The sequence below is a fragment of the Diplotaxodon limnothrissa genome, linkage group LG5 (assembly GCF_057381915.1).
Source record: "Diplotaxodon limnothrissa isolate DT_005_m linkage group LG5, D_limnothrissa_male_GT1.1, whole genome shotgun sequence".
NCBI classification, from domain to species: Eukaryota; Metazoa; Chordata; class Actinopteri; order Cichliformes; family Cichlidae; genus Diplotaxodon; species Diplotaxodon limnothrissa.
In genome coordinates this window covers 6,542,686-6,557,030 of record NC_140600.1, presented here as the reverse complement: position 1 = coordinate 6,557,030, position 14,345 = coordinate 6,542,686, and the positions used below count along the sequence as shown (strand labels likewise).

At 40.6% G+C, this 14,345-nt stretch overlaps 1 protein-coding gene across 1 annotated transcript; it reads right to left on the bottom strand.

The window, feature by feature from the left end:
- Positions 1–201: 201 nt before the first annotated feature.
- cldn19 (claudin 19) lies at positions 202–12,764 on the bottom strand. The gene is made up of 5 exons (XM_085353714.1): positions 12,024–12,764; positions 5,698–5,862; positions 4,974–5,058; positions 3,648–3,794; positions 202–1,073 (listed from the first exon to the last, which is right to left on the bottom strand). Exons 1-5 carry the CDS (start codon positions 12,244–12,246, stop codon positions 1,025–1,027), a joined length of 669 nt encoding a protein of 222 aa, XP_085209840.1. The 5' UTR covers positions 12,247–12,764; the 3' UTR covers positions 202–1,024.
- Between the last annotated feature and the right edge of the window lie 1,581 nt (positions 12,765–14,345).

Below are 14,345 nucleotides of genomic sequence, written 5' to 3'. Positions count from 1 at the left end.
GAAGTGGAATTCCACATCTGCAATTATTGAACAACAGGGTGCAAAAGAAGGATTTGAGCTGGAATGGAGGAATGAGTGGGGGGAGTGGGCAAAAAGTCAGGCAAGGGTGAAAAGTAGGGAAAAAACTGATAAAGTACTGAGTCATAGCCAAATCCATTTTTCCATCTCTGTTTACTTCATTCTAAAGGAAACAGACGGGTATACAGGTAAATGAGATGATACACGACATGAAGGAGGTAAATATTAGAGAAAAAGAAAGGCATGGTAAATAAATGCAGGCATTTTAACTCTCAGCAAACTGGCATTCCTTAGTACAGGAGACAGCACACAATACAGTACGTCCTTAAGAGTCAATAATACGACGACTCTTCCATTCACACAAAATCATATTGGCACCTGACGATACACAATGGATGCACTTGGTATATCCTCAGCCCAGACTACTTGGAAACAGGCACAGAGTTTACAGTGGCATAAGGCAACACGTGGCAGATCTATCATGTATTTGTCCTTTTTGTTCATAAGTGGTACTGTAGAGTAGCTTCACATTCGTTTTTGGAACTCCAACAATAGAAACAAAGGGAAACACAAGTCCTAGCAGAGTAGCTGTGGACACACATCCCTCAGATGGGATGGAAAACAGAGAATTCACATACATGTGTGCAAACATGTGTTATAAGGCACTGTAGTAAAACATTATATGTAGTAAAAAAAAAAAGGAGTAAAGTTGGTGGTATATACACCTGGGTTTTTTAACATGTTATAGAAAACATACCCTGAATGACTGTCTCTCCCAAAGTCAACAACACAGATGAGGATGTCAAACCCCCTAAGTACATCTAATTCATAAAACATTTCCCCAAACAATTTCATTAATCTCAACAAAGATTAATATATGTTGTTGCAATATGCTTGAGTGTTTGCTGTTCATAAATTCATTCTTGTCTGTTTTGAATTTCTCAGTGAAAGGGTTTTGTCTGTTGACAGAATTTAAACCATGGTAGGGCCAGAAGACTCTCCCAAACTACAAGTACTGCTCCCTTTTCTCTGGTGGGGTACTTTTAACATTTGGTCTGCAATTCAAAAGGGAAAAAAGACACGTTTCAGTCACAGCGACAAGAAAAAAACCTCACATTTACAAAAACACCCAGAGGTCATAGGCTGTAAGTGAAACTACGAATCAGCACAACAGTATGTTTCAGTTTATTGTTAACTTTGCACCAATATTTGGACAGAAGGGGGAACAGGAGGTGTAGCAGAGGGTTGATATCTTATTTCTTAAAGAAAACGTCTGACCACATGAGTCCATATTTACAGAGACGGCTCAGAGACGGAGAGGGGGTCGGAAGAAGACAGTACACCTTGGTTCCCATTAAAAGTGATAAGGTGCAGATGTATTATTGAGAAAAAGGAAATCATCTACAAGAGGTCCAAATTGGAAGGTAAAGAGGTAACAGGAAATGAAGGGGGGATGGGGAGACAGTGGTGGGAGAGTCGGAAAGTCCTCGATAAAAAGGCGGGGGCTGATCAGTCAGGGAAACTAGTTTCACTCAACAACTCTGCCCTGAATTAGAGGAGAGAAGAAGACAGTCAGGATAAGACACATCAAGAACTCTCAGATTCCCACCATGTTAGAGAGCCAGAGGGATGACTGAGATGTTAGCCGACAGGTTTCAGAATCAGTGTTACATGGAAGCTGGCTAGCACTGTTCGGGTTAAAATAGAACATTTACCCTACAGAATGACTAATAAAGGTGGGCAGAAACATATAGAGTCAATGAACAGCTATACTGTTGTCTGGGGTGATGTGGAACTGCCTTAATCCTGCATTCTCTGCCACAAGAGACATACTCGAAGCTGCAAAAAAATAAAAGTCTTCCCTCCATAGAGGTGTCTGGGAAAAGGGCTTTCAGACTTGACCTCTGTAAACACTTGTCTGTTGGCTTTATAGGCCTAGTTGCTCATTTCCAGTCATATAGAAATGGGGAGATGTCACAGTCGCTACGACAGCAGAGCAGAGATGCTTGACATCCCATTGACATCTCATTTTATTTATTACAAGTACAAAGAATTTCCTATACACCTTCACCATCCACCTGCCAAGTTTGAGAATAATAGAGCTCTCCACAAATAAGTCTCTTCTAAGAAGAGAAGCCATGTAACTGGGAAATGGGGCAACTGGGACCTATTCTAAGAAAAGTTAATGGCTTTTTTATGTGGAACAGTGATGGACCAACTCTTTTAGAAACATAAATGGGGGCAAAGTGATGTGGGAGCATGAAGGGAGAACTCAAGAGCCAATTTAGCAGCAGCTGAGTTTTAAAGGGTCTAATGTGGCAATAGTTGCAAGTATCTATTGTGCCTCACCTTCAATGAGTAGTCGGTGGGTTGAAGACCACCTGTTTTTTCTATATGCAATCAACCAAACAGTGGAGTTAAATATAACACTTCATCATGCTAAATTATATAAAGATAATAGTATGCTGACATCAGTAAGATTATTCATGTGTGTGAATAGCTTAGATCTTAGGCACTGGTTTAGTTATACAACAGCTTATGAGATGAGGGAGTGTATGAATCTGGAATGATGGTGTTAGTAAATGGAGCGTGATGATATGTGTCGATGACAGTCTCCTCTTTCTCCTCGTGTTAAGTATAATGGAAGAGCGATAATCAGCAGCAGTCATACTCATTACACATCTAAACAGACACCTTTAACTAACAATTCACCCTCCACTGCTGCAGTTCAGATTGTGTCTGCATGTGCGATCTTCATCAAGTCCTTGTGGTGTAAAAAAGGACTGTGTAGTTTTACCATATGTGAGAAATTTTCTCAGCTGTTAATAAGATGGTTGTCCAGGGGCTTCCTCACTTAGGAGGACACCAGACACGCCTGCTTCTTTACTGTCATTCATTATGTTTGTTTGAATAACACTCGACAGCTTAAATAAATAAATTAAGAACATAGAAATTCTTTGTTTTGTTTTGAATTCTATATAAAGATAGAAAAGGTTTGGTGGTTTAGAGCTCTAAACTCTGTGAGTTACAAAATTAAATCCTTTTTTTCTCATTTGCACACAGGGTCAGGCCTTGTCCCCTTACACACGTAACTGCAACAGTAGACTGTGAACATACGTGGCAATTTGGAGGTAAAACACCAATGCAGCTCCAACCAGGAAGCACAGGACATGCTAGTAAAAGTTCAGCAAGTTTTGCAGTACTTCCTCAGATAAGAAATGCCCTTTAATTTGCAGTGTAATTTGCTCCAAAACGATGTTTTTCTGTACCGTGCTTAAATTTGTGTTCATCGTATCGCTGTACTTACCTCTTAAAGTACATTAAATCATGACAAGCAGGAGATGTCAACTCACAATACAAGCTTAACACTTTCTACGTATAAGTTTGTACTTCTTTAGGTTCATAGCCACATACATCCTACTGGTAGATAATATGCTCATATATGTACAACTTCATATGTCGTGTATTGCTGTGTAAGATAAGAAGTGTCTTTGAGCTAAATGATTGCATGTGTGTATGCATGATAGTCTTTTTGTTAGATTTACAAGGGGAAAAAAGAGGGTGGTGCCAAGCGTGTCCTCTGCTCTCTGTTTGGGTGACTGCTGGAAGGGGTTGGGGTTTACACGTACTCCCTTGCTGTGGAAGGCTGTGATTGGCGGTAATATTGCTGTCCTCGCATATCTTCTTTGGAGCAGGAGCAGCACAGCAAAGAGCCACCCAGAACAGTCAGACTGGCTGCTGCCCATCCGACAAACAAGGCTGAGCCAAACTCATACCTGCACAGGAAACAAGGCATAAACAAGGCATAAGGTGTAAATGCTGACATAAAAAGACATACACAAAATAAAGGATAAATGGATATTGAAGCGTGGGCGATAAAAAATGGATAAAAAATTTTTTATTTTAATTATTAGATATTGAAGACTAACCATTAGCATACACATTAGTCATAAGAGGAGCTTTACAGCTGTAATACTTGATAAAAGTAACAACTACTAGTATTAAATGATTTGTTTTTCCTTTTTTTTCATAACTGGAAACTATTAGCATCGTACATTGATCATATTTCTAAGCCAAAATTATCAAATATTTGGAAATGATGTTGCTAAATTAATCAATGGTTTTTCCTTACCAACCAAATGTTTGCAGCTAACTAGCTATTATTGTTTATTTGTGATTTGTATCACCAACTGGTCATATTTTTCAGCCATTATTAGCAACTATTGGCGACAGATGTTGACTATTTTAGTAATAACTACAGTTTACAGCTAAACTCATCTTTTTAACAGCAACCAGTAACATTAGCTGTTTTAGACGTATATGTCATACAGATATTAGCAGCTGAAAACAGTTGTGTCTGCAACTAGTCCTAATTATTTTTATTTGCCACATCTAGGTGGTTTTTGTAAACAGAACACGTTAAGTTTAACAGTAATTTGACTGCAGAATCTTTGTCACTGGCTGTAGTTCCAGTTTATCACATCATGTTAATTGTCCCTCAAACCTTTGAGATGAAGTCTGCTTACTTATGCCTGTTTCTTCTATGTACAACAAAACCTCTTGACTAGTCTAAAATATGACATTTTCAAATATACAAACAAACAAAAAAATAAGAAGACTGAGCACAAATACAACAGCGTGATAACTGAAAACAGTGTTAGACCAATGAAAACAGTATCACTGTCAGGTATCTTTTATTCAGGCTATTTAGTGTTTCCCACCTCTGCATTTTTTCTTTTCAACAACATTTTAAAGAAATATTAAACTATTGCAAACATTGCAATCTCATTATATGATATTGTGATATTTATTCGAGATCTGATACTTCCAGGTTTTGAATACACTGACAGTATTGTAGCAGTCGCAACTTGATTATGGTGTTTTTTGCTCTTTAATGAAGAGATTAAACCCTCAGCTCAAACAGAAAGGAGTGTATCACAATATGATTCACATACCTGGCATTGGGTGGTGTGTTTGGGTTAAAGAACTGATAGGACACCTGAGTGGCATACCAGGACACAGAAACCAGTGTGCATAAACCTGTGGAGGGAGAAACAGGTGAGGACCATGCTACCTGCAGAACTTTTCTGATGACACTACAGGAACTGGAGTAGAGGGAGCGGGCAAGGTGCTTTGCAGAGTGGTCTGGCAGAAATCACCTCTTTCTGAATGTCAGTGAGACAAAGGAATTTTTTTCTTCTAGGGGAAAAAAATACAACTGAGCCCAGGAAATGTCTCATGGGTGAGGAGGTTGAAACAACGGATAGCTACAGGTTCTTAGGTGTTCACCTGAAGGAAAGACTGGAATGAAGGTGTGTGTGTGTGGAGAGAGATGCACATACACAGCTTACATACACAGAAATTTCTGTCATTTTTTTCCTAACGTTTTATTTTATCTTATCTGTCAGTTTACTACACTAATTAATTCTGTTGCTACAGCAACACCAATGGCTTGGCTTAGTAAATACTTGTTTAGTTTAATTTCTTTCCTTGGGATTGTGGTCTGAGGTCAAGAGCTAATGCCTCGAAAATGACCACTTCCTGTTTACAGCAGGGACTCTAATTACCCAGAAGACCCCTACTGCAAGAAAAATGCCAGACCACTCTTGCTAAATGCATTGAATGCCAGAAATACAGCGTCTTTTTATGCTGGTAAATGAAGCAAAACAACAGTTGCACCTGCAAGCAGAAAGAGTGCTCCTCCAGTCATAGCGATGCGGGACTTGGTGGCTGGGTTGTTATCTCCCACCTTGGTACACTTCATGCCCACCACGCTGACAATGATCCCAATAAAGCCCAGCAGTACTGACACCACCATAAGGGCCCGGCATGTCTGGATGTGGACTAGAGAAAAAAGAGGGGAGGAAAGAGATAAAACATGAAGTAGAGGATGTAGAAGTGGTGAGGAGATGAGAAAACAGAAAAGAAAAGAGTCTTTCAGCCCATCATTTGGAAAGACACAAATATTTCTAAACATGAAAGTGAAAACTGAGGGGAATGAAGCTATACATGCCATGCAGGGTTGATGGGAGACCACATGCATTTGTGACAGACAGATCATTAGGGAGAGTCCACCACTGTCCTACTTTTCCAAGCAGGGTAGTTCCTGAGGTGACTTTACTGGCCAAACTCTGGAACCGTAAATGATCCTTCAAATCTTCTCCACATCGTTCCACTGTGGTTTTGCCGTCTCTAAAATCGAATCCTCTACCCACACAGGCCTCAGCACACACATAACTTAGTGGGAGGAACATATTTACACATATTTACTCACATATGTGTAAGAGCACAATATGAGCACAGACACATTGACTGTAGGTGGAACAGACTGAGATGAAAGTCTCTCTCTGGCTCACACTGACTGTAGGAGGCCCCACTTTACATGTTTCAAACAGTGGGATTAGTGTGGCTTTGTCACAAAGAAAGATTGTTTTCGCGGGGCCGTCACCACAGCGATGTGAGTGTACTGCCTCAACAACAGCCACTCAAAGACACGTTAAAGGCAAAGCAATGCTGAGCGCCTTAATAATACCGTCAAAATACTGATGGAGCGTGCCTTATTTATAGCAAGCGAGGGGATTGTTGAAATCCCAGCAGCGGTAGAAAACATGGAAATTCCAGCATCTCGATTGTGATATCTGACAAAGCTGACAAATATGGTAATTAAAGTAAACAGGGGGATTTCTCATAGAGGTTTCACAGCCAAGATCACAGGCATCACTTTCAAAAAACGGCAGCCGGTGTTGTGTTTGCATGTCCCAGGAAACACGCTGAACAGAAAACAATTCAATAGAGTCAGCAAACTCATTTTTTTAGTGTTGCCCCTTTGTTAGCTTTTACAGCTCCAGGACACATTAAAAAAAATCCCATTATGCACTCATTATATTCCAGGACCTTTGAAATATATCATTTTATTTATCTCCTGAAAACATTGTGGATGTTACTAGGTAAAAAGAAGAAGAAGAAGAAGAAGAAGAAGAAGAAGAAGAAGAAGGAGCACTGTTGGTTATTACTAAATAATAACTTGGTAGTTTTTTTTATTGTGCACCAACAATATAATGGTAATTTATAATAGTAGGTCAGTGGTACATGTGAGGACATTGTCTGGTGGTAGCTGTAAAGTGTCTGCTGACGATATTGGTTTGTAAATGTTTACTAAGTATTTAGTTTCCTTTTATTCTTAGACAGTCTTGACTTGCTTTGGTTCACCATACGGCCAAAGTCAGGGGTGTTGGTCTCACTATTCCCACAGCACTGACACTGAATCTTCAAAGCGCACGTGCCTAAAGCATCAATATTTGATCCCCCAGGAATGAGAACAGGTCAGAAATTAAACCTTTATCATAAAATTGTTGATTATGGTATAGCATAAAAAAATGTAAATGCAAGGATTTAATTGTTATATAATTGTCATAATCTCTAGCACATTAAGGCAACTGTTGCTGTGATTTGTCGCTCTATAAATAAAACTGAAGTGAATCAGCTGCAGTACGATACACAATACAATACAATATACCACATGTTAAAATTAATTCTATTTTTTTATTATACAAACTATAATGTTATAGATAAACATAATGTAGAACTTTAATAATGACTTGTAAATATTATCAGTTATCATTTCAGTATTTCTTAACAGTAACATTAACATTGACATTTTAAATGTGCCCTTATTACACTGTGGTTAACATTGTAAGTTCTTACTGAATAGTTTGGTGTGTAGTAAGGATTTCAAGAACTGTGTCAGAAAAAGTGTTTGTTGACTTGTTCTACTGTTAACAAATGCTCAAGTAGAGATGTTCCTTGCTCTGTGACTCAAGTAGCAAAAAACTAATTCCTCCTACGAGCAACTTTTGCCACTCAGCAGCCAACACTGTCTTTCAGGGCATTGATCTTTGGGACTAAAAAACGTGCATGTTTAAAATTGCCAGTCAAATCTGATTAAATAAATGTCTTTTCCCAAAACAAGGTATTAATTTTTTTCTTTGCTGCAGTGCTTCTATGATTTTTACCAATATCCGATTCTCTGAGTTCTGTACCCCATTCGCTGAATGAACTGTAAGTTCAAAAAGAGCAGTCGAGTATCAGCCTGAGATGAAAGCTAAAGTCACCGTTTGTCATTGTGACAGAAATACACACACCATCATTCATGGTGCGGCAGTGAAGCAGCATTTCAAAAGCTGATCTGAAGGGACTTGAAGGGGGAACAATCTTTGAAGTCTGATTTATGGCTCCATTGCTCCTTTTGATGGAGTATCTGAATGGTCTTCCAGAGAGAGGGATTTGGAAATTTTTTGCTGTTGTTTTTCATTCACTGTAGACATTCCTGGTGTGTGGGGGTTTAGGCTAATGACTCCACTGACCGGTTTTCCTTGGTGAGACTAGAAGAAGGGATTGAAAGTGAGAAAGAGAGTTGGTTGAAGGCTGGCTCACCCACCCACTAGGTTCTCTTTTTCCACTGCTAAGATTGGCAGTACCAGCCACAACCTTTCAGTGTGTGTGTGTGTGTGTGTGTGTGTGTGTGTGTGTGTGTGTGTGTGTGTGTAGGCTCTGTAAGGTCCCATTGTGAGGTCACTTGAGTCTATTTTGTACAGACTGGCTCTCTGCCTGCTCGGTGCCTTACACTTACAGTTTAGTCCTCCAATGCAATTTCAACTCAAAGAATAAACTTCTGTTTCTCTTGACCCTTTAGTCATTTCTTTTCAGTGTATACCAGTTAAAGGACCCATATTAACTTGTCAAAGCCAACTCAATAGTGTGAATGCCTACAGCATTCACACAATGCTGTGTGAATGCTGTGCAATTCACACAGCATTTGAAGCATTTGTTGTAGGTAAATATCAATATTAGTGTCTGTGTGAGTCCACACACACTGCAAACCCTCATTGGCTGTTTTGGATGCATACTAAATATTTGAAATATTTGTCCTATAAAACCATTTTTACCATGTCTGACTCTCAGCTTGTTTTTTATTCTAAACAGTGTGAACCTGTGTAAACCATGATATTTTTTACTCAGTATAGATTACTGTAGCTTAAGACAACTGCTAATTACATCTGCATGACTTATCTGATACCACCCTTAAATGTGCATACAAGTTAAGCATAAGGTGTGAAGGGCAGAAGCAAGACCCCAGCTCAGATCAGAGGAGGCATCAATGACAACCCTTGTGAGTAAGTCAGATAAAGTATCAAAAGAAGAGCTAGCATGGAGGTGGGTTGCAAAGTAGCTTGCTTTGCAGAATTTTAATTCCGTTCCATTCAATTGTATTTATATAGCACCAGATCCCAATAACAGATGTCTTAAGTTGCTTATTATTGTAAGGTAAATACCCTACAATAATACAGAGAAACCCCAACTATCAGACAGCCACCTATGAGCAATCACTTTGATGACAGTGGGAAGGAAAAACAGTTTAAAAGGAGGAAACCTCCGGCAGAACCAGGCTCAGGGACGTGCGGGGCCATCTGCCACGACCAGTTGGGGGTGTGTTAGGTTGAAGCAGCTCTCATAGGATTTTCCAAATGGATGTGTAGAATGGTATCAGCTGAGCCATCAGCTGATGTGGGCTGATGTAGTAATCAGCTGATTTGCCAGAATCGCTACCGAGCTGAGCTGACTTTGTGGCTTACCAGAACTTACACAAACAGAAAGTGAAAAAGAAAGTAGCTCCCACCTGGATGTCAAACTAGTGTCCTGACTGACAGTTTTATTATGGACATTTTAGCCTTTTTACAACACATGTATTTGTGTTTTTAAAGACATAGGTCAAGAATCGTGGAGTAGGCAAAGCATGGGGACAAAGACTGACAGATGGGTATAAATGTCAAATAGTTTGGAGGGACACGTTGTTGGCTTTGATCTTAAAAGAAATACAAGAATCTAATACAAGAACATTTCTACCTAACTGGCCATAGATAAAGTAGGTTTGACTGACCAAATGTGCATACATTTCAAGATGTATTGTATAATAGAAACTATTTTACTATGAATAGTGTCTTCAGAAACTCATTGTCAAGTTCGATTTATAAAGCAGACTTAACCTTTTACATGAATGTCTGGCATCCACAGGAAACATCTATGCCTTTTATGTCAAATGTGCAAGAGGTTGCTATTTAGTGCGACACACAGATTGGCAGAGGCAGGTCAATGTCACGCTCAGATTTTACTGGATGCAAAGAGCTGTCCTTTCAGCACCACCATCCTCCTTCACCTCATCTGGCAAATAACAGCCATCTGTTATTTTGACCACTGTCTTCTTCTTGAGCAAAATGCTCAGTAAACCTGCAGCACTTTCCACCACATTTGCTTGGCCACATCAGCACAGTCTAGTGACCAATTATACCCGCCGTCACATGCTGCTCCTGCTGCGAACATACCCAGGCGAGAGGAGCTCCTTCAGACCTATTTGTGCCTGATCAAACCAATACCCGAGATTCCGACCTGATCCGGGACATGTGATTAAATCAGTTCTGTTTTGTAATGTGTCTGGGGGGAAATCTAAACAAAGCAGAGATTGTTCAAGAATGTTTTATTCTGTAACAATTGGGTATGTTATCCTAGTCCTAACCCTGCCCCCTGTTTTCTAGATGAATTTCTGGTAATTTGTTAACATCTATAGAGTTTTATAAATGTATCACCTGTTTATATGATTTAAATGGAAAAGCTTGGAACATAAAATCTGTCATGCCAAATGACTGTGTAGTCTTTATTTGAAAGGTAACATCTTCTAGTTTCGGAATAATTGTCCATCTAGCAAAATCCAACAATAACTCGAGGAGACTCGATGGATGTTAAGAGGTTAACGGACAAGTGGAACAATGTGCTCGTGTGGGGACGATAGAGCACATTCTGGGAATATCTCTGGACTTTAGCTCAACAACTACCCTTTTCTTCTCCTAACAGCCTCTATTCATGCCCAAAGACAATACACTGTTCTTATTGCTGCAAGGAACCAAAGGAGATGGGAGATCAGCTCGGACGCCCCATCACAACGATCGCCATCAGAAAGTGTGTTGATAGGAGGACTCACAGAACCGCCAAAATGTTTGCAAAGTGCCTCATTTGTTGTTCCAAGGAAAGCGTGCCACAGCAGTAACCACAGAGAAAAACAAATGAATTGTATTGTGAAAGTGCCTTCTGACCAAGCCTCCCCCCCTTAACACCCGCTAGTCTTTCATTAGAATCTCTAATAGGATAATTTAAGCAGACAGTAGATGGATGGATTCATATAATCTGTGTGCCTTTAATTATGACTCACTAGGTCCAGCTCACAGATTGGAGATGACAGGAGACTCGTATTCTGAGCTAATTTACGTCCGAACTCCACATTCCGAACCCCCTCCTACTCATCACACTCTACGCATGGTGTTTTGGAGTTCTAATAAAGAAACTAAGCTGTAATAAAGATGTGAACAGCAGCATTTGAAGTAAGATTTATAGCTTGCATGTTTATTGCATCCCAGTTAGCATTTAGCACTCAGGGAGTTGTTTTTCTTCTGTTTTTGCTGCTGATTAATGGCAAGAGTCGGCACACATGAATGGGCCATACTATAATAACTGTGTACCGTAGTATATAATAACTATAATACATGTGTAGTGTACCACAAAAGATGTTTCTTGGGAAAATTTTGTATAACAAAGCAGAACAAAAGGTTGACAAATGTTACGGTAATTAAAAATATAAAATAAAAGAAGGAAAGTAGTTTGAAAGAAAGGAAGGAGTGTGATTGAAAAGTGAAAAAAGTTTATCAGCACATTAGCAGTTTAATTGAATTTTACTCTTCGTCATCTGAGTAATTGTACATTGAATATAACTTCACAGTAACTTCACATCCAACAGAATCAAACCTGAAAATCCTTTACAATGAACCTGCACTCCAAACAGAAGTGATACCTAACATGGATTTCTTTAAAGACAAGGACATCACCGTGAGTAGGAAAAGGGCACTGCTACAAGTTAGAGATCCTTGGGTTTTAGGAGCAAATTCAAATGTGGTACTCACTGTCCAGCGAGAGCATGGAGTCAAAGATCTTGCACTGCACCTGTCCCGTACTCTGTGAGGCACAGCTCATCCACAGCCCCTCGTACAGACCCACAGCCGTGATGATGGCATCGCCGGCGTACGATGACTGCTTCCACTGGGGCAAGGCAGTTGTGGAGATGATGCCAATCCAGCCACCCAACGCCAGAAAGTAACCCAACAACTGTAGACCTGAGTTAGCCATTCTTCTCTAACACTGTCTCTCTGTTTTCTGTCTTGTCTTGTTCTTTCTCTCCCTGCTTGACTCGCAACAGCTTCTAACTCCTCCTAATGCGTCGCCCTTTCTTTGAGCGGTCTCTGTGGGCACACTTGCTACTTGTCTTGCTTTTCTTGCCACTATCTGGTCCCTCTGAGCATCTCCTTGTGCTCCTCTGCTCCAATTCGCATTTGTAGAACTCTCCTCTGTCTCCTTGTCTCTAATGCTCTCTTTTTCCTCTCCACGTCCTTGCCTGGTTTTTCTGCCCCTCAGTGAAGACAACGAGCTGATCTCTTCAGATCAGGAATCTCTCGTCTGATTTCTTGATCCCTGTGAGGTTCAGTCAAAGTGAAGAAAGAACTGGTCAGCAGTTCAGTTCATCAAGCATTGCCGCTGGGCTGCCTCACACTCTGCATGACTTCCTCCAGTCTCTCTCTCTCTGTCTTTCTCTCGGTTGCTTGCTAACTTTCGCTCCACTACAGTCTTTCTATCTACTCCAGGCTCATGTGGCACAATGAGGGGTAGAAGGAAAAAATGGGAAAAAAGAAAAAAGAAACATGTGGACACAACAAGCTGACCATGGAGGGATGAATAAATGGGTTGGTTTCTGATTGGACTGTGTTGTAGCAACGCCTACTGGGAGGGAGGAGGAAAGGGTTGATAGAGGAGAGTAAGAGCCGTTTCAAACAGAGAGGGAAAGGAAAAGCAAAAAGATCTGGCTTTGGAGGGAAAGCACCATGGGTGGAGACAGAATTAGGCAATTCTTATAAGACTGTGCTAATCCAACCGGGGAATTCCAAAGAATCAGTGCATGGTACATGTGCTGATTCTTTCAAAGTCTACCCCCTCCGTTGGAGGTGTGGGGAAGGTTGTGATGAAGCGCAACAAATGTACATAAATCAGCTCCAAACAATGCCGAGCCTGTAAAGAGCATGTCACATCCAGACAGGCTCTCTGCAAATTATGGGCCGCCAAGGCAAGCCTCCCCTTATCACCATGGCAACCCCAACAAATGAAGAGAGAGAAAGAGAGCGCGAGAGAGTTCAGCCAACTGTACATCCTTACCAGCTGTAAATGGAAGACACACTCCGGCCCTTTGTGTGTGTGTGTGGAGAGTGCAGGAACCCGTTTTTCCCATAGCTGCATGCCCTATCAGCTGTCCTTCAACTCGCCTCATCAAATTAGCTTCAGTTCACTCCAGACTAACTCAATAATTCTATTCTGCCAATTAGAGTGTCGACACACTGAGAGACACGGCCAGTTTCTCACATCTATAAGAGACATGTCTCACCCCCACCCTGCTCTCACACTCACACACACACACATGCACTGTCTACATAGTAAACATGTTCTGGTCAGTATCCTCAAAGTTGTTTTGGGGTGGACACCAAAGAACAAAGAGTAGTTTAATGAAAATTGCCTTTTCTTCACATGCTCTCCAGCTTGTCTTTTTGTCTGTCACGTCTACCTCTCCTACCAAGTCAGACTTGAACTTGAGCAACAACAACATCAAAAACATGTGAACATGCATGTGACCTAACTAAAACCACTGACCTTTTCTGAACACCTGCACAGACCCTTACATGGAGAGCTACAACCTTCCCCACTTCTTATCATCGCTGTTTGTGTAGATCTGGCTGTGCGTACATGACTGTGACTGTTGTGTGTTTTAATGAGAGGTTTCACATATGAGGGCGAGTTCTGGTTCGAGCACAGAGGTGACCCAGAGGTCGAGAGGCAAGAAGAGATGAAAGAGAGGCAAAACAAGTGCTCAGGGTCATGTGTAGTGGGGTGGTAAAGAGGGGGCTTTAGTGAGGCTTTGAAGACCCTTCTGATTTTGAGTCATAACAAAAGACTGTTGCTGGTGAGGTTACAGAAGTACAAATAAAACTGAAAGTCGGCTGAGCATTGTTTGAATTTGAAACATATTGCTTTGAGAATTCACAACAGTGTGCCAAGTACATGTTTAAGCAGAGGATAATACACCAGCATATTCACTACACAGTCAAAACAAATGAAAAAAATGTCACGGACTCAAATATATATGGACTGTCTTTAGCTTTTATTACCGCACGCATTTACCATGA

Excerpts from the sequence above, each read along its gene's own strand:
- cldn19 (XM_085353714.1), bottom strand. The coding sequence starts at position 12,246 with ATGGCTAACTCAGGTCTACAGTTGTTGGGTTACTTTCTGGCGTTGGGT. Across the intron at positions 5,059-5,697 it reads AGCACTCTTTCTGCTTGCAG|GTTTATGCACACTGGTTTCT; the intron begins GTGCAACTGTTG and ends CTCCCTCCACAG. Across the intron at positions 3,795-4,973 it reads AACACACCACCCAATGCCAG|GTATGAGTTTGGCTCAGCCT; the intron begins GTATGTGAATCA and ends TTTCCTGTGCAG.